This window comes from Vulpes vulpes, chromosome 3 (assembly GCF_048418805.1).
Source record: "Vulpes vulpes isolate BD-2025 chromosome 3, VulVul3, whole genome shotgun sequence".
Classification (NCBI taxonomy): domain Eukaryota; kingdom Metazoa; phylum Chordata; class Mammalia; order Carnivora; family Canidae; genus Vulpes; species Vulpes vulpes.
The window spans coordinates 39,457,305-39,477,703 of NC_132782.1; the positions used below are offsets into that span (position 1 = coordinate 39,457,305).

The 20,399-nt window shown below is 42.3% G+C and overlaps 1 protein-coding gene across 10 annotated transcripts in view; it reads left to right on the top strand.

Moving 5' to 3' along the window:
• The first annotated feature begins 9,678 nt into the window (after window positions 1-9,678).
• PHC3 (polyhomeotic homolog 3) overlaps window positions 9,679-20,399 on the top strand; it is an 81,475-nt gene continuing 70,754 nt past the window's right edge. For all 10 annotated transcript variants that reach the window (XR_012000372.1, XR_003236391.2, XR_012000375.1 and 7 more), the window contains exons 1-4: window positions 9,679-9,781; window positions 12,843-13,008; window positions 18,443-18,598; window positions 19,956-20,033. Coding sequence is in view for 2 of the 10 variants with exons in the window: in XM_026007732.2 (XP_025863517.1) it covers window positions 9,768-9,781; window positions 12,843-13,008; window positions 18,443-18,598; window positions 19,956-20,033 (414 nt within the window). In the remaining 8 variants the exon portion in view is untranslated. The remainder of the gene's footprint in view (window positions 9,782-12,842; window positions 13,009-18,442; window positions 18,599-19,955; window positions 20,034-20,399) is intronic.

Sequence of the window (20,399 nt, forward strand, 5' to 3'; positions counted from 1 at the left end):
ATACAGGCAAAAATCTATTCTCAGATAACACTAAATATTTTGGATAGAGCTTATACAAGTTTAAAAAATGTATAACGCTAACTTTCAAAAGTAAGGATGACCTCATAATTTTTAAAAATGCATGACCTTTAGAAATAGGATAGGAAGATTATTTCTCTTTAAGCATAATAATAGCATGTGGTGGAATAACAAAGCAAGTGACCAACCATAACAACTACGCTTAGTGAGTGTTTGTTGTGCTCTACCGTTTATATACAGTTTTTCATTTTAAAGAAAGATTTTACTTATTTACTTATTTGAGATTTTACTTATTTACTTATAGAACATGAGCAGGGAGAGGGGGAGAGGCAGAGGGAGAAGCAGACCCCCAGCTGAGCAGGGAGCTCGATGCTTGCAGACACTTAACAGACTGAGCCGCTCATTATTTCATTCATTCATTCATTCATTTTTATGGGCATATTCTTAAAAGATTTTATTTATTTATTCATGAGAGACACAGGGATAGAGAGCAGAGACACAGGCAGAGGGAGAAGCAGGCCTCATGCAGGGAGCCTGATGTGGGACTCGATTCCAGGACTCCAGGACCATGCCCTGGGCCAAAGGCAGACGCTCAACCACTGAGCCACCCAGGCGTCCCCCATTTTTATTTAACTTCTTTTTCTTTTTAAGATCTTATTTTCAAGTAATCTCTACACCCAATGTGGGGCTGAACTCACAAACCCCAGATCAGGAATTACATGCTCCACCAACTGAGCCACCCAGAAGTTACCCTCATTTTTATTTAACTTTCTACAACAACTTTATGGTAAATATGCCCATTTTTCAGATTAGGAAATCCCTAATTAGAGATAGTAAATAATTTCATATTTATTGAGCACATAATGGTTTAAGAACTAGGAATGCAGCAGGAAACAAAACAATGAAACATGGAGCTTATGATGGGTGTCAAAGCAAACACATATGTCCACCACATAATGTCTGATGCATTGAAGTGTTATGAAGAAAAGAAAAGTAGGATAAAGGAAAGAAAATGATGGGAAGGCATTCCTAGCCAGAGAAGCAGGAGGTGTAAAGGAGGAAAACTAAGCAAGGAGGCCAGTGTAGCTGGAGCAGAAGAGCAAGAGAAAACTCTGGGCTCTTTTTCTTTTCTTTTCTTTTCTTTTTAAGATTTATTTATTTTAGAGAGAGAAAGCATGCAGGGGAGGGAGCATAGGGAGAGGGAGAGAAAGAGTCTTAAGCACACTCCATGCTGAGTGCAGAGACTGACATGGGGTTTGATCTCACGATCCTGAGATCAGGACCCTGAACCAAAACCAAGGGTTGGATGCTTAACCAACTGTACCACCCAGGTAGCCCCTCTGAGCTCTTTTTCTAAATGTAATGGGAAGCCACAGGAGGAATTGAGCAGGACAGTGATGTGATCAGATTTGAACTTTTTCAAGATTTTATTTATTTATTCATGAGAGAAATACAGAGAGAGGCAGAGACATAGGCAGAGGGAGAAGTAGGCTCTCTGTGGGGAGCCTGATGTGGGACTAGATCCCAGGACCCGGAGATCACAACCTGAGCCAAAGGCAGATGTTCAACCATTGAGCCACCCAGGTGCCCCTCTTATTTTTGTTTTGTAAATATTTATTTATTTATTTGACAGACAGAAAGAGAATGAGAGAGAGTACAAGCAGGGGGAGCAGTAGGCAGAGGGAGAGGGAGAAGCAGGCTCCCTGCAGAGCAGATGCAGGGGCTTGATCTCAGGACCCAGAGATCATGACCTTAAGTGAAGGCAGATGTTTAACTGACTGAGCCACCCAGGTGCCCCTGATTTAAAGTTTTAAAAGCTTACTTACTGCGTGGAAAAGAAACCAGAGAGGAGCAAGACTAGAAGCTGTGTGACCCCTCAGGATCCTATCGCAGCAGTCAGAGGAATGATGGTGTCTGGACCCAGGCAGGTAAGAGCAGAGGTGGTGAGAAACGTCAGATTTGGTTTAGTATCTTGATGATCTCGTGCATGCTCACCGTGGTGCAGCCAGGGCTGAGGTTATATTTTGAAGATGGAGCTGACAGGATCGAAAGAGGTCACATAGCACAGGAGTCGCAGAGCCATTATTCAAATCTAAGTTTGTCTGATTCCACAGCCATGCTTCTAATGACAATTCTAGGTACCGCAGGGCTAAAGAGCAAAAGCATATTTTTTGGATGGAAAGTACATGGTATCTTTAAGTGTTTATTGAGCACCTGTATGCTTGAAGTAAGGCTTTATGGCACAAGGCAAAAAAACTCTGGACTCGATGTCCCATTGCAGATAGGAGCTTGAGGTTCAAACTGCTTTTGCCTTGGCTTCTTCAGCAGCATGGTCACAGGATGTCTAATGGCCCTTCCAGCTTTAATGCTCTGTGTTTCTACTATTCAACACCTGAGGAGATACAGCCGCTGTGTACGGTGCCGCCCACAGGTGTACAAGGGAAGATAACACGGATTAGCATATGATTAGCATACTGATTACTGTGAGAGCAGAGGAGAGGCCACAGGACCAGAGACTGTCTTTTCAGTTTCAACACTATTTGGTTTAGAAAAAACATTTGGCTTTAGTAGACTACTTTCAAAGAAAAGAGAAAGCAGATCTATACATTGTTGTCATTCTAATTTTCAGGACGCACTAGAATTTTACGCCTCACTCATTCAAATATTCAAGCATTTGTTCCTTCAACAAGCATTTGAAACCTGTTGAGTATTAGGCATACTCAGTAACACTTACTGAGCAAACCTAGGTGAAGGGCCACCATGATATAAAGGTAAAACATAAACAGGAGGATGTTTTTAGACTTTACATTTGGCCTTTTAAGACTTTACAATAATCTTATAAGCTGTTATTGCCCCTTCTTCCCCGAATGATAAAACTCAAACTGGAAACATTTTAATTACTGGCCCAGGGTGGCTCACTTTGTGAGGTAGTGAGACCAGTATTCAGATCTGGGTCTAGGACGCCTGGGTGGCTCAGCTGTTGAGTGTCTGCCTTAGTCTCAGGGTGTGATCCCGGGGTCCTGGAATCGAGTCCCACATGGGGCTCCCTGCGAGGAGCCTGCTTCTCCCTCTGCCTGTGTCTCTGCCTCTCTTCTCTCTCTCTGTGTGTGTCTCTCATGATAAATAAATAAAATCTTAAAAAAAAGATCTAGGATTTTTTGTCTTACCACATGGGATCCTATGAGAGTGATCACAGTCTAGTTGAGGTATAGGACAGTGTGTGTGCCGTATTAACTATCCTGAAAGGGTCCAGAACAAGGGGTGGGGGGTGGTGGTAGCTGTGGTGGTCAGTGATCTAGAACAGAGGCCAGCAAACTTTCCCTGTAAAGGGCCACATAGTGACTAGATCTTTGTATTGTCTGTTGCAGCCACTCATGCCTGCCCTTGCAGCACAAAAGCAGCTATAGATGACAAAACATAAATGAATGGGCATGGTTGTTTCCAATAGGACTCTACTTAATAGATAACGAAATTTAAATTTCACTTAATTTTCGCTTGTCACCAAAAACCATCCTTCTTTTGATCCCCTCTCCCCCCACAATCATTAGAAATGTAAAAACAATTTTCCATTTGAGAGCTGTACAAAAACAAGTAGCAGGCTGGATTTGGCCCATGGGCTTGTGTTGGTGAGTTTGGGCCGCTATAACGAACACCACAGCCTGGGTGGCTCAAGTGACAAACAATTATTTCTCACAGTTCTAGAGGCTATGAAGTCTAAGATCAAGATGCTGGCAGATGTGGTGTGTGGTGAGAGCCTTATTCCTGGTTTGCAGATGGTCACCTTATTGCTGTAACCTCACATGGCATCTCCCTCTCTCCTGTTTCTTCTTATTGGGGCACTAATTCCATTAATGAAGGTTCCACTCTGATCTAAATACCTCCCAACAGCTCTAAATACCATCCCATTGAGGATTAAAGCTTCAATAAGTGAAGTTTGGGGAGACACATTCACTCATAACAATTTATGAAGGGAGCCTGGCATCCTGAAGAGTTCTGTGATCACTTTTCTCTGCAGGCCAGACCATTACAGTGGGAACTGCAGCCACTGACTTGGAAAACTAATGAAAGAGGAGTAATTGGATCTTAAGGTGGCAGAGGCCAAGTGGCAGCACTTAACTGCTCAAGATTAAGTGGGCATGGTTACCATGATGGACAGCAGAGTCAAAGCGGCAATCAGAATAGTCTGACTTATACAGACCTATGTCACTGGCTAGTTCCTCATGGTGTTCCTAGAGGTGAAATAGGAAGCTTACTAAATTCTTACTTGAGCTGGATTAGTAGAAAAGTTCTTGGTTAAGTCAACAAAAGTTTAGCCTGAATCATGAAAAGAGAGTCATAGGCCCTCAATCAGTTCTCAGACTCCAGCCAGTTTACAGACCCTAGAAATCCTTAAAGGAAGGGGAGGCCACATCCCCTAGTGGAAAAGGATGCTGGGACATTACCAAAAATTCATAGTTAATCTTCCTCTAGCCTTTACCAAAGGGACCTCCAACCTTTCATTGGGTAACTGTGCACCAGGGAAAAGGGAATAAACAGACCCTTTGGGGACTACTGGACAATGGCTCTGAATTAATTGATTCTAGGAGACCCAAATGCCACTGTGACCCACTAGTCAGAGGAGGGGCTTACAGAGGTCAGATGATTGGTGGAGTTTGATTTCAGGTCTGTTTCACAGTGGGCCCATTTGGTCTCCAACTCCACCTGTGGCTATTTCTTCAGTTCTGGGGTACACACTTGGAACAGATATACTTAGCAGCCAGCAGAATCCCCACATTGGTTCTCTGACTTGTGGAGTGAGGGCTCTTATGGTGGAAGGGGGCAAGTGGGAGGCCCTGGAACTGCTTCTACCTGGAAAAATAGTAAGCCAAAAATCTATAGCCCATTCCTGGAGGGATTGCAGAGATTACTGCTACCACACTTCTATTCGACTTCCCTATTTGGCCTGTACAGAAGACAGATGGATTCTGGAAACTGACAGTGAACTATCATAAGCTTAACCAGGTGGTGACTCCAGCTGCAGCTGTTGTACCAGATTTGGTTTCCTTGCTTGAGCAAATTAACACACACCCTGGTACCTGCTGCATAGCTATTGATCTGGCAAATGCTTTTTTTCATGACACCTGTTAGTCAAGACCATTAGAAACAGCTTGCTTTCATCTGGCAAGGTCATCAATACACATTCACTGTCCTACATTGGGGGTATATCAGTTCTCCAGCCCTATGTCATCATTTAGCTCACAGGGATCTTGATCACTCATCCCTTTCACAAGGTATTACACGGGTTCATTACAATGATGACATTGTGCTGATTGGACTTAGTAAGTGAGGAGTAGCGACTTTTCTAGACTTATTAGTAAGGCATTTGCATGTCACAGGACAGGAAATAAATCCAAAAAGATCTTGGGGCTTCTACTTCAGTGAAATTTCTAGAGGTCCAGTGGTATTATATGTCAAGATATCCCTTCTAACGTGAAGGATGAATTAATTATTGCATCTGGCCTCCTACAAACAAAAATGAGGGACAATGCCTAGTGGGCCTCTTGGATTTTGGAGGCGACATATTCCTCATTTGGGTGTTTCACTCCGTCCCATTTATTGATGCTAGTTTTATATGGGCCCTAGAACAAGGCCCTAGTTTTATATGGGCTCTGCGACAGGGCCAGTCTGCTGTGCTAACTACATTGCCAGTTAGGCCATATGATCCAGCAGATCCAATGGTGCTTGAAGTGTATTTTGCTGATGGGGGTGCTGTTTGGAGCCTTTGATTAGGGCTCTATGGTGGATTATTGTGCAGGCCCTTAGAATTTTGGGGAAAAAAAACCCTACCATCTTCTGCAGGTAACTACTTTTCTTTTGAGAACCAGCTCTTGGCCTGCTACTGGGACTCAGTAGAGACTGAATGGGTCACCCAGTCACCATGAGACCTGAGCTATCTATCATAAATTGAGGGTTATCTGACTTACGAAGCCATAAAGTTGGGTGTGGATAGCAGCGTTCCATAATCAAATGGAAAGGGCCCAGCAGGCCCTGAAGGCACAAGTGGGTTACATGAAGAAGTGGCCCAAATGCCTATGGTCCCCACACCTGCTACATTGTGAGATACAGCAAGGAGGCAGCTGTCTGCAAACTAGGAAGAGGGTTCTCACTAGACACTGAATCTGCTGGCACCTTGATTTTGGACTTCCCAGCATTCAGAACTGTGAGAAATAAATGTTTGCTGTTTAAGCCACCCAGTCAGTGGTATTTGTTCTAAGTGGCCCCAACTGTGTAGGGCAGAAATAGTAGTTTGCCAACCCCTGATCTAGAGTCCAGACTGACACTGTTGAATAGAATTTTCTGTAATGATGGAAATGTTCTATATCTGTACCGTGCAATATAGTTGCCACTAGCCACATGTGGCCTTTGAGCACTTGATGTATGACTAATGCAACTAAGGAACTAAAATTTTATTTATTATATTTTTAAAATATTTATTTATTCATGAGAGACACACACACACAGAGGCAGAGACATAGGCAGACAGAGAACAGGCTCCCCTAGGGAGCCCAATGCGGGACTCAATCCCAAGACCTCAGGATCAGGCCCTGAGCCAAAGGCAGATGCTCAACCACTGAGCCATGCAGGCATCCCTTATTTTAATATTGTTTCCCTTATTTTAATATTTTTAAGAGATACTATTTATTTGATGGAGAGAGAGAGAGCACAAGCAGGGGGAGGGGAAGAGAGAGAAGCAGGCTGAGCAGGGAAACCAATGAGGGGCTGATTCCAGGACCCTGGGATCCTGGTTCAAGTGAAAGGCAGATGCTTAACCAACTGAGCCACCCAGGCACCCTTGGAACTAAAATTTTAATGTAACCCTTTCTTCCACTCCTGTAGCTCTTACCATTTCTCCTAGGATTCATACAGTTTATCAATTAGTTGCCCTGTGCCCCCTTTCATTTTCTTCCAATCTATCCTTCATAAACCTAGAGGGGCTTTTCTAAAATCAAATGGGATCCTAGCATTTCTCCAAGGTAATGGTTCCCGGAAACATTAAAAAGAAGTTCCGGGACCCCTGGGTGGCGCAGCGGTTTGGCGCCTGCCTTTGGCCCAGGGCGCGATCCTGGAGACCCGGGATCGAATCCCACGTCAGGCTCCCGGTGCATGGAGCCTGCTTCTCCCTCTGCCTGTGTCTCTGCCTCTCTCTCTCTCTCTCTCTGTGACTATCATAAATAAATAAATAAATAAAAATTTAAAAAAAAAGAGTTCCATCTGCTAGCATGCTGTATACGTCCTTTGCTTAGGAAATCACAAAGAAGTAAAATAGCTTCCTCCCTCTGAACAGGTAAGTGATGATAAATTTCTTAAGAGTAGTCCCTCATACTTTATCTCTTCTAACATTTCACAGTGGCTTGCTGAATGCTGCTGTGAAAAAAAACCTTGGCTTTGGAGATGGAAAGCTTAAATCAGAATCCTGCATCTGCTACAATTGAGCAGAGACACCATGGGTACTTAATCACCTTGAGCTTCACTATGCTTCTGTGCTGAATGGGAATGATGATACTTATACCACAGGGTTGTTGCAAAGAGTAAACGAGTTTGTGAAAATCCTCTGCACTTAGTAAAAGTCTGTGGAAATGGTTGATGTTATAATAACTATTGAGTTTGGAAATGTTTCTAAAAAGCAATACTGATCTGACTTTACCTAACATAGGTCTGGGTTTTAAAGCTGATCCTCACCAGGTGACAGTATAGATATAGGCCTTAGATGTTCAAGCAGAAGAGGGAGGAAAGGAATAATTTTGCCTCACTTATTCCAAACACTCCTTTGGATCATGCGTTTTCCATCTTTATGCTTAAGACTATACTTTTTCAAAAAAAAAAAAAAAAAAAGACTATACTTTTTCCCCTTTGTTTCTCTAACCAAAAATTTAAGCCATACCAATTGGCAGTTGATTCTTGAGGGTCAAATGACAATGACATCAAACAAGCAGGTCAGAAAAGAAAGAAAAGGTGGTAATATCTTATTTTTAAGTATCTACAGGGACTTTTCAAAGGGGACTTTCTCAGGGAGTTCTCCTAGGCAGAGTAGGAAAGGCAGTGCCCTGAGAGAGGAAAATAAAGTAAAATAACATTTTCAGGAGTGCCTGGCTGGTTTCATCAGTATAGTGTGCAACTCTCAATCTAGGAGTTGTGAGTTCAAGTCCCAAGTTGGGTGTGGAGATTACTTAAAGTGTTCAACAAAACAAAACAAAAAACCCCATGTTCTGGGGGGAGGGCCGGGCTGGGAAGACGTCAACTGACAATTTAGTTTACGTTGGAAGGGTTTTTTTTCCCTTCCTTAGGGAGAGCCTGAAACACAAGATTTCTAAGATTAAGTATACTTTTCATTAAGCCACATTACACTTTATGATGGATTTATATCAATATTTCATTTCTCAGGTCTTGAAATTAGTGCAACTCCACCATCTTAAGAAATACCAAGAGAAGACAGTTTGTGATCAGTACACTTTTTTTTTCTGTTAAGGGCAGTAAAGATTGATTATTCTGTGAACTTAAGGTCTCCAAGCACTTAACAGATCTGTTTCAGAACACTAACACTGCACGGATATTTCTACAGAACTCTCCCCACTCTCCAGATTAAGACTTCTCAGAAGACAGGGACTTTTTATACTCATCTTTGTCTCATTCTGCCTCGAAGGAGTTGCCATCCATACTGTACAATAAAACCTATTAGCCAACGGGTTGAATGGCCTGCTTGTTCCCTCCTCCGGTATTCAAGTTTGCAGTCCCTACCAAGTCTTGCTCAGTAAATTCAAGTCGTCTGCACCAACGATAGAGGGCAAGCAGGGTACCAGCGTCTAGAACACCATCCCTGAGCCTGAGAGAGGAACCGCCCGGTTTGGACTCACAAACTCCAATGAAACCCCCCCAAACACACACCCAGGGGAACCAGCTCTGCACCCACCACAGCACTTCCTTTCCTACTGACACTTCACGTGCAGCCTGGTTGTATTTTTTTTCGTCTGGCTCTCTGCACTTTACATAGGCCTTGGTATATTTTATTTTAAAGATATTTTATTTTATTCATTTTATTTATTTAAAAGAATACAATTTATTTTTTAAAGATTTATTTATTTATGGAGACACAGAGAGAGAGAGAGGGGCAGAGACACAGGCAGAGGGAGAAGCAGGCCCCATGCAGGGAGCCTGACCGGGGACTCAATCCCTGGTCTCCAGGATCAGGCCCTGGACCTAAGGCAGTGCTAAGCCGCTGAGCCACCCGGGCTGCCCAGGCCTTGGTATATTTTAGATGGTCTTTACATTTCTAATTTGTTTATTTTTAAGTTATTTTTAAAGATTTTATTGAGTTATGGATGAGAGAAAGAGGCAGAGACCCAGGCAGAGAGGGAGAAGCGGGCTCCACGCGGGGAGCCTGGTGCGGGACTGGATCCCGCGACCCCGGGGTCACGCCCTGAGCTGAAGGCGGTGCTAAACCGCTGGGCCCCCGGGGATCCCCTACATTTCTAATACGAACTTGTGTGCTGGTTACAGACCCCCCACGCCCCCAAGCGTTAGGCCGCAGCCGGGAGGATGCAGGGGCGAGGGCAGCCAGCGCGGGCCTGGCCGCGGAGCCTGCAGGGCCTGCGGGGGGGGGGGGGGGGGGGGCGCACCACGTGACCCCGGGGCCCGGGGCTGAGCCGACCCCGCCCCTCCGCCCGCCGCCGGGGGGCGCATGCGCAGCGCGGGTCAGTGATGGAGGAGAGAAGATGGCGGAAGCGGAGTGAGTGACTCGCTGGTGACTGATGTCGTAACCGGGGGGCGAGTGGGGCAGCGACAGGTCCCCTCGGGGGGAAGCGCGGGGCTCCTCGGCGGGCAGTGCGGGGACACGGAGACGCTGGAGCTTCCTTGCCGTGCAGGGTCCCGCTCGGCCCGCTTGGGGGGAGGCGGGGGGGCGGAGGCCAACCGTGAGGGCGTCTGGCTCCCTCCGGGCGGGAGCGCCCCTGGCGCGGTCGGCTCCCGGGTCGCGGGGCCCCCGATCGCGGGGGGGGTCCGGGGGCCGAGCCCCCGAGGGGTCCGCCGGCGCTGTCATCCCCGCAGGTGGGCCCCGGGGGCAGCCTCGGCTCGGGCCGGGCACTGCGGGGCCTCCTTCCCGCCCCGGCGGACCCTGCCCCTCCCCCTCCCCCTCCCCCTCCCCCTCCCCCTCCCCAGGGGGGCCGGGACAGGGCAGCTCCCGCCCTCCGCGGGAGGCGTGCAGGAGGTGCCCCCGCGCGGGCCTCGGGGCGCGGGGCGCGGGGCGGGGGGGCGCTGCCGCGGGGCCGGCGGGGCGGGAAGGCCCGGGCAGGCCCGCATCCCCCCGGGAGTCCGGCCGCGGCGCCGATGCCCCCGAGGGCCCGGTCCCTGCGCGGCGCCGTGGCGTGGCGGCATCCCTGGTCGGCCGCGCAAACTTCGCGGCTGCTGGCTAGGCCTCTCGCGCGCCGGGCTCTGCCCGCGGATCCTGCGGCCGGTACCACGCAGCGACGGCCGAGCTGGCAGGACCGGGCCCGTGCTCCGGGGCTCGGGGATGCAGAAGGGTGGTCTGGCCCGCTCTACCCAGCGAGGGCGGACTCAGCGCCCGGAGTGTGGGTTCCACCTGGGTCTGTCTACCCAACAAACTTATCACAGGGGTTTTGAGTTTCGAGGACACGGTCGCGCAGAAGAGCCCTCTGTTTTCTTTTTTTTTTTTTTTAAATATTTTATTTATTTATTCGTGAGACACACACACACACAGAGGCAGAGACACAGGCAGAGGGAGAAGCAGGCCCCCTGCAGGGAGCCCGATGCAGGATTCGATCCCGGGACTCCGGGGTCACGACCTGAGCCCAAGGCAGATGCTCAACGGCTGAGCCACCCCGGGGGCCCCCAGAAGAGCCCTCTAAAAAGACCGCAATTTTGAACCGGCTTTGTGCCTCTATCACTGCTGCATGTTTCACAAGTGTCGTGACAGCCAGTAATTGGGTTTTAGAAAAAAAAATAAAAAGTTTACCTTCTGTATCACTGAATCTGTATGATGTTGGACGGTTACCGCATGATGCTGTGATTTTGATGGTTGGAAGGCAGTTTGAAAAACTATTAAAAAAACAACCCCAGAGAAGCATAAAGATATGTGAGTCATTTACTAATCAAAAAAAGTGAAGTCTGCCGTTTTCCCCCCCTCCATCGTTTCCCTTTCCCTTTTTTTTTTTTTTTTATTAAATGGAGATTTAAAGATTTTTTTTTGATTCCTTGAAGAGCATATCAATACTATCTACATAAATGATGTAAAGAACAAAGAATATTCGTGCATTAAAGGATGCCATATGGGAATAGCATGTGTGTGCATACGCAATTAGTGCCAAATTCCTTGGTCTTTTCATAAAATTGAAAGTGTGGTGGTTACATTTCCTGTCAACGATGCTCATGTGATGTGCGTTAGATTTTGTTTCTCAGGAGAAAAGAAGGGTTAAGAAAGGCAGATAAAACCAGTGTATTATCAGGTGTGCTTTTCACCATTCTGGGGCGTTTCTAACACTATAGAAACTATTGTAGTTCTACTTTGTAACGATATTGAGGCCCTCGGAATTGACCTAAAATACAATGTTGTTTGAATTTATCCAAGTATATAGATTCAGTGGTAAGTGGAGGTTTATACTTCCAAAATAATGAAGTGAGTTTGCAGTACTTGAGGGGAAGGACTCAAAGTCTGGTACAGAAATGTACTTTATGAACTTTACTGTTAATTCATGAGGAAAGTGACATAATTATGCTGTTTTCAAAAGTTGGAGCAAGTCTTTGTGAAAAGAGATTTTTGTAAGGAAGTGGGAAAATTGTTGTCAGCTGTTTCTCTGATTTCCTGGAGTAATCTGCTTATAAGTATAACCAGAGTTATTAGATAATAGTAAGGACAGTGTTGTAGACTAATTAGGGGAAAAGCCAGTGTGAGTTAATACAAAATTACTATTTTTTTTACTTTTTTTTTTTTTAACGTAAGCTTTACATCCAATGTTGGGCTTGAACTCACGGTGACTCTGAGACCAAGAGTTATGTGTCCTACCAACTGAGCCAGCCGGGTGCCACTTAAAACTCCATGTTGGGTGTAGAAGTTACTTAAAAAATCTTAAAATTTTTTTTTAAACTTTTTTTTTAAATTTTTATTTATTTATGTATGATAGTCACAGAGAGAGAGAGAGAGAGAGAGAGGCAGAGACACAGGCAGAGGGAGAAGCAGGCTCCATGCAGGGAGCCCGACGTGGGACTCGATCCCCGGTCTCCAGGATCACGCCCTGGGCTGAAGGCAGGGGCTAAGCCTCTGAGCCACCCAGGAATTCCAATAGAACATATTTTTAAAGCAAAGTGCATATGGTAACCAGAGATAAACTAATTATAATTAACACAAGTCCTTAGGCATCCTATTTTAATGTATAGATAAGAATTATTTTAATTTTTAATTAGTATGGTCAAAGAATGTAAAGAAATATTTCAAAGTACTCTGATGTTGCTTAAGTATTTTTATGGTAGTTTAGTATTATTAACCTGTTATTATCTTTTAATAATGGAAAGATAAAAGTTTAGGCCGGGATATATTTAAGTTGCATATCCTGAATCATTTGAACATAAACTTAGTAGGTATTAACTATCCAATATGCTATATCATTGTGAAATACTTTTCCTTTTTAAGTGTTTATGGTGACTGTGTGTGATCTATGCTATTTTGTAAGGGTCTTAAAAATTTAGATTTGCTGATTATTTCTTCGAAATAATTAAATATTCTTTAAAGCCCATAAAATAATGTTTTGCCAATGAAGATCCTTTGTGTTATCTGACAGATTCAAGGACCACAATACAGCTATGGATAGCGAACCAAACCCTGGCACATCTTCTGTGTCGACAACAACCAGTAGCACTACCACCACCACCATCACCACTTCCTCCTCTCGAATGCAGCAACCGCAGATTTCTGTTTACAGTGGCTCAGACCGACATGCTGTACAGGTATTTCAGTTAGATTGAGGGGTAGGCTAAGACTTAGGATGTCATTACCTTTTTTCTCTTAAGCCAAATGAAGCTATTGTTTCACATCCTCAAATGAGTCACGTGATATTCTCTAAATGAATACAATAAGAATAGTAACATTTGAAGCAATCAAAAAGTTATTCAATGTTCTATTGAGAGGGCTTCTGTTTGTCAGCATGTGACTTATAAAACCTTATGTCAGGAAAATTATAATTGGAAGGTCTCTGTGCTGCTACAATGTGGAGACACTCAACCCTACAGCCTTAAGATGCAAAATGACTCTAGCTTCTTGGTTCTTTTGTATTTGAACCCAAAGTATTGACTTTGGAAGATCTATTCAGGTCTGTAGATTTCTTAAGAGGTTCATTTTAAACTCAAGCGGCCTAAGAACCTGAGTGGGAGGATTCATTTAAAGCTCTCAGGGACAAAGTGGGGCAGGGAATATTTAATGAGGAAAACTTTTAGGTCTACACTTGGTTGAGAAAATTAAGTTTACTTGGTTAATCTTTATAATAGTGGAGGTTGAGATAGTATGGTATTGCATAAAAAGGGTATGGGCATTGCAGTCTGATATGCTCTTCGTTTGAATTCCGTTTTCTTTATCATTAATAGCTACGCAGTCTTGGCTGAGAGGCATGATCTCTTTGAGCATCAGGAAACTGTAAAATGTGGATGAGACTAACTAGTTCTTTAGTTATTATGAGGGCTTTTTCAAAAGATTTTATTTATTTATTGGAGAGAGTGAGAGAGCAAGAGCATGAGCTGAAGCTAGGGAAGGGGTGGTGGAGGAGGGAGAGAGGAAATCCCAAACTGACTCCCTCCTGAGTTTGGAGCCAGTTTGGGCGGGTGGGGGCTCAGTCTCAGGACCCTGAGATCAGAACCTGAGCCAAAACCAAGAGTCAGACGCTTATCGACTGAGCCACCCAGGTGTACCAGTTATGAGGATTAAAGGAAGTGTTAGAACTCTGTGGGGCACATTATAAGTGCTCAGTCAATAATAATAGCTAATGTTTGTTGAACAGTTGCCATGGGCCAAACATTTGATGAATGCTTTACGTGGATTATCCCTTTTAATCCTCACCACACCTCTATGAAATAGATACTGTTATTATTTCCATTTTACAGGTGGGAAAACTGATGTTTTAAACAGGGTAAGTAGGGACGCCTGGGTAGCTCAGTGGTTGAGCATCTGCCTTCAGCTCCGGGCATGATCCCGGGGTCCTGGGATCAAGTCCCACATTGGGCTCCCCATGGGGAGCCTGCTTCTCCCTCTGCCTATGTCTCCATGTCTCTCTCACAAATAAACAAAATCTTAAAAAAAAAAAAAGGTTAAATAACTTTTCCTAAATTCTCATAGCTAGATTATCTGGTTTTAGAGTTGTGCCTTTAGCCACTCTTTTTTCCATTATACCTGCTTACTCTCCATAACTTCATTCTGCTCTGAAAATAACTTACTTGTTTGCAAAATAGTCCTCTCTCCACTCCCATTTTTCTAGATTGGATATCCCAGTATAATGGCTATTGTTAGGATTCTATTTTTTTTTTTTTTTAAGATTTTATTTATTTATTCATGAGAGACACACAGAGAGAGAGGCAGAGACAGGCAGAGGGAGAAGCAGGTTCCATGCTGGGAGCCGGACGTGGGACTCGATCCCAGGACTCCAGGATCATGCCATGGGCTGAAGGCAGTCTCTGTGCGACTACCATAAATAAATAAAAATTAAAAAAAAAACATTTTAAGAAGTAATTATTTAATAATTTAAAACATGAAATAATTTGAAACATGAAATAATTATGATTATTAATATTATACTAGTAGACTTTTTTCAGACATTTAAAGAATAGTACAAATGCAAAGGTAAACCGCTGAGCCACCCAGGGATCCCTATTCTTAGGATTCTGAAGTTACCATAGGGTGGAATCAGAATTGTTGGAGACTGAGTCAATTCAGCAAAAGTTCAAACGGGAATGTGGAATGTGTTTTAAAAACTTCTTCACCTTTCTTTGAGGCAAGGGATATAGAAAAGAGTATCTAGATCTCTGAGCATGCAAATGATGTGGTATTTTAATTTTATTTTTTTAAAGATTTTATTTATTTATTTATTCATGAGAGAAAGAGAGAGAGAGAGAGGCAGAGACACAGGCAGAGGGAGAAGCAGGCTCCATGCACGGAGCCCAATGTGGGACTCGATCCTGGGTCTCCAGGATCGCGCCCTTGCCTGAAGGTGGTGCTAAACTGCTGAGCCACCAGGGCTGCCCAACGTTCCATTTTTCATCTCTAGTTTTTACCTGAGCTAGATGTGTTAATAAAAAATAAAGTGTTACTGGAGATGTATAGATATACATGTTTCTCACAAATAGCAATTATACTAGTTCTTATGAAATCATATAATTGCTTCTCCTAAAATGCCATCAAATCAATATTCATTGAATTACCCAAGGAGTTCTTTAATACCTTCCAGCATTCTTGTTCAATCCTGTGAATTCTCTTTGCCCTCTTTAGAGAAATAATACAAGAACAGTGTGTTGTGCCTTTAACTTGTATGTAAAGAGTCTCTCTCCATGAGTGTATCAATTGAAATGTTATGAATGACTACACTGACAATAGAAAAATGATTATACTCTGACAAAACTGTGTCAAATAGGGATCCCTAGGTGGCGCAGCGTTTTAGTACCTGCCTTTGGTCCAGGGCGCGATCCTGGAGACCCAGGATCGAATCCCACGTCAGGCCCCTGGTGCATGGAGCCTGCTTCTCCCTCTGCCTATGTCTCTGCCTCTCTCTGTCTCTCTCTGTGTGTGACTATCATAAATTAAAAAAAAAAAAGTGTCAAATCGATTATTCATTTGTTATTTCAGTTTGATTTTAGTTTTGTTATGGAATTTAAAGAACATATATAGGTTTACCTGACCAAGAAGACATATTGTTATAATTCTGTATCACTTAATGCTGGTCTATAGTCTCCTGTAAGTAGGAGTCAAAAGCCTATTTTGATTTTGTGACAGGAATCTGTAGCAGGTTTAGCAATCTACAGTTGGAGAGATATGAATATATGAAAGTAAACACAAGGAAATATGTTTTCTTGGAATTTGTATAAAGAGATTCATTGCTTTGGGGTTCATGGTGTCCTGACTTAGACCTCAAGCTGTAGGATTATGGCTCTATTACCCCCCTTAGGTCTGAAAACTGTAGTTTGATGCTGAGATTAGAGTTCTGTGCTGTTTCAGAGTCACTGTGCTGTTTCAGAGTCACTGTGGGCATGATGTGACTTTGGGATGTGGTTGCAGAGGACTGGCTTAGTCTGATTTATGGGTTTGGACAGATAAAGGATTTTTCTCTGTTTTTGGAATACTTGATTTTTTGTTTTAAAGATTTTATTTATTTATTCATTCATGAGAGACAGAGAGAGAGACAGAGACATAGGCAAAGGGAGAAGCAGGCTCCCTGCGGGGACACCGATATGGGACTTGATCCTGGGTCCCGAGATTATGCCCTGAGCTGAAGGCAGACGCTCAACCACTGAGCCACCCAGGCATCCCATACTTGACTTTTCTATGTTTATCTATTTATGAAGTTTCGGACTTATATTTTATATTTTGCCAATAAATATTCACAGTAATTAACACTTTTTCAGGAATTTTTTTTTAGAATAGTTTTATTCTATATAGAAAGGAATCTGACATTTAAAAAACATTTTAAGGGATCCCTGGGTGGCGCAGTGGTTTGGCGCCTGCCTTTGGCCCAGGGCGCGATCCTGGAGACCCGGGATCGAATCCCACGTCAGGCTCCCGGTGCATGGAGCCTGCTTCTCCCTCTGCCTGTGTCTCTGCCTCTCTCTCTCTCTCTGTGCGACTACCATAAATAAATAAAAATTAAAAAAAAAAAAAACATTTTAAGAAGTAATTATTTAATAATTTAAAACATGAAATAATTTGAAACATGAAATAATTATGATTATTAATATTATACTAGTAGACTTTTTTCAGACATTTAAAGAATAGTACAAATGCAAAGGTAAAAAGCTGGGGCATCTGGGTGGCTCATGCAGTTAAGCGGCTGCCTTTAACTCAGGTCATGATCCTAGGGTCCTGGGATCGAGCCCCATGTGGGGAGTCTGCTTCCCCCTCTCCCTCTGCTGATCTCTCTGCTTGTGGTCTCCTGCTCTCTCTCAAATAAATAAAATCTTAAAAAAAAAAAAAAAAACGAGAAGGTAAAAAGCACCTTGAATCTAGTTATCTGTTGGTAGTCTTTTAATGTTTTTCTGAATTTTCTTTCAAATATGTTTTAATATAAGATGGTATCTTACTTTATATACTTTAGTAATCTGCTTTTTTCACCTAATGATAGGTTAGGGAATTTCTGTCATTGTTGATAAATATAGCTAATTCTGTATTCTCCTAGGTTCATGTGGCTATTTATATTAAAATTTAGTAAAATTAAAAACTGATTTTCTTAGTTCCATTAGCTACATTTTACGTTTGTAAGTCCTCAGGAGATAATGTGATTAGTAGCTGTTATATTGGGCAGCACTGATATACATTATTATTTTTTAAATTTTTGAGGGAGTGAGAGAGTTTGGGGGGTAGAGAGGGAGAGAGAATCTTAACAGGCTCTGTGCCCAGTGTGGAGCTTGATGTGGAGCTCAATCTCGTGACCCTGAGATCATGACCTGAGTGGAAACCAGGAGCCAGACCCTCAACCAGTTGAGCCACCTGGGTGCTCTACGTTACTATTTGTAATGGCTGTAGGGTTATGCATATTCCTCTCTACACCCAGGCCCCAAATTCTATTAAGTTTTATCTCTAAAAAGTTAAACCAACTTACATTCTTACTAACACTGTAGGAGTTTCTGTTTCCCCATTTCGTGGTAATATTCTTCTCAATCTTTATTCATCTGAAAGTTGGAAAATAGAATCTTTAATTTGTAATTTTTTTTTTTAAGATTTTATTTATTTATTTGACAGAGAAGACAAGCAGGGGGAGGGGAAGAGGTAGAGAGAGAGAAGCAGGCTCTCCTCTGTGCAGGGAACCTGATGTGGGGCTCCATCCTAGGACCCCAAGCTATGACCTGAGCTGAAGGCAGGCAACCCACTGAGACACCCGGGAACCCCTTAATTTGTAAATTTTGACTGCTAATGAGATTGAAGATCTTTTCAAGTCTTATTTGGCTCTTTTTTTCTTTTGTGAACTGCCTCTTCTGGGTGTTTTTAATTTGTATAGATTAGTGAATCTTAGTGATACGTAACTAGGAGAGAACTATGTTAATAAACTTGACGTTGAATATTAAAGTAGTGAAATTTTATTTATTTTTTTTTTAGTGAAATTTTAAATTGACAGTTTTTTTATACTTTATTTTATGGTTAAGGTTAATGTTAAGATCATGGTTTGACCTTGATTCAATCGACTCATCGCAGGTAATTCAGCAGGCCTTGCATCGCCCCCCGAGCTCAGCTGCTCAGTACCTTCAGCAAATGTATGCAGCTCAGCAGCAACACTTGATGCTGCACACAGCAGCTCTTCAGCAGCAGCACTTAAGCAGCTCCCAGCTTCAGAGCCTTGCTGCTGTTCAGGTGAGACTTAAATAAATTAAGAATTTATGAGGTTAAAGTTGACATAAAATTGACATTTGCAGATAATTACTGAAAATAAATATGTTGGGTATTATTTCAGAATTCTCAAATGTCCTGTGATTATTTTTTCTTAAAGAAATTAATAGATGGCCAAATAGAAGCTAATTAAAACAAATGTGGATATATTTTATATGGTACTCTGTTACTAGCTTTTATTCTACTACTTTTTATCTGCATTGCAGAAATACTAGTATCATGGTTTTAATGTGTAAATTTTTTTTTTTTTAAGATTTTATTTATTTATTCATGAGAGACACAGAGAGAGAGAGAGAAGGGCAGAGACACAGGCAGAGGGAGAAGCAGACTCCATGAAGGGAGCCTGATGTGGGACTTGATCCCTGGACTCCAGGATCACACCCTGGGCCGAAGGCAGACACTAAACCGCTGAGCCACCCAGGGATCCCATGTTGTATAAAATTCTAGGTACAACAGTGAATACTTAGGGTTGCATGAATTGTATTTACATTTCAATGAAAAAAGTTTTTTTTTTTTTAATGTAAGTAATTTACATTCATTAAAAAGAAGTGAAGGTATTCCTTTTCCTGACTCGCTAGTATTTTTCATTCTTCAGAGTTGGCCACTTTAGCAGATGGCCACTGTTTAATATGTATCTCTCCAGAAATTTTTCATATAAAATATATGTTCATTTTCTATATAAAATATGTATCCTTTCTAATATCCATGCATACTGTTCCTACTGATAACAGGATAATTTTATGATTAAATATTTATTTAAAAAAAGATTTTCATTATTATTATACTGTTTATTTAAATAAAACCATATATGAGATTTAATCTTAAATCTTATTGGAGGAGGATCTCAATTGATTAAATCTGAAAAAGAGTTATTTCTGTTAGAAACACATCCCCAGCTGTTGCTTCTTCTTCGTAGTGTAATTTTAAATAACCTTGGGTTCATGATACAAGTTAGGAAACTGAAACCCAGTGGCACTTAATGTAGCTCCAATTTCTTTTTCATAATGTTGGAGTAGTGGTTCCACTTCATAGAAGACAGAGCTGCAGAGTAAAACTGACAACGAATGCAGCTATTAAAATAAGATTAGCCTTTGGGTCCTCTGTTTTTGTCAATCATCTTTTTCTTTTCTTCTTAATTAGTTTGGCCAAAGCTTAATCTATATTGACTGTGAAATGAATTGGTTCATAACCTAGATTTTTTTTTTTTTTTTTCTGTAACCTAGATGTTTTGACTTTTATTGTGGTTTTGTGGTATCCTGGTACCAGAAAGTCTTTAACTTCAGATTTTTATAGACCTATTATAAAGATCTTATTATTTTAGGCAAGTTTGTCCAGTGGAAGACCATCTACATCTCCCACAGGAAGTGTCACACAACAGTCAAGTATGTCCCAGACATCTGTAAGTGCCCTAAATTTTTTCCTGGATCTAAAAATTTTAATAACTATTTTCCAAAAGTAAACTGTTACTATTTGTAGAGTTGCTATTGTGTATTTGTTGATTGCTACATAACTAACAAGTGCCTAGAAATAGGAATGGTAAGTTTTAAGAATTCAGAACTATGTTAAGCTTCTGAAAATCTGAGTCTTAAAAAAAAATGTTTTAAAAAAAAATGTTTTTGTATTATTTCTTATACATGTTTCCCACTGATTTTGTTTAGATCTTCTGTGGTTCAAATTGATTGAAGTTTTTGTGTGTATTGAAAGCCTGAAATATATAATGCAAGGGGTATTAGGCCATTTACAGTGATACATAAAGAAAATCAAT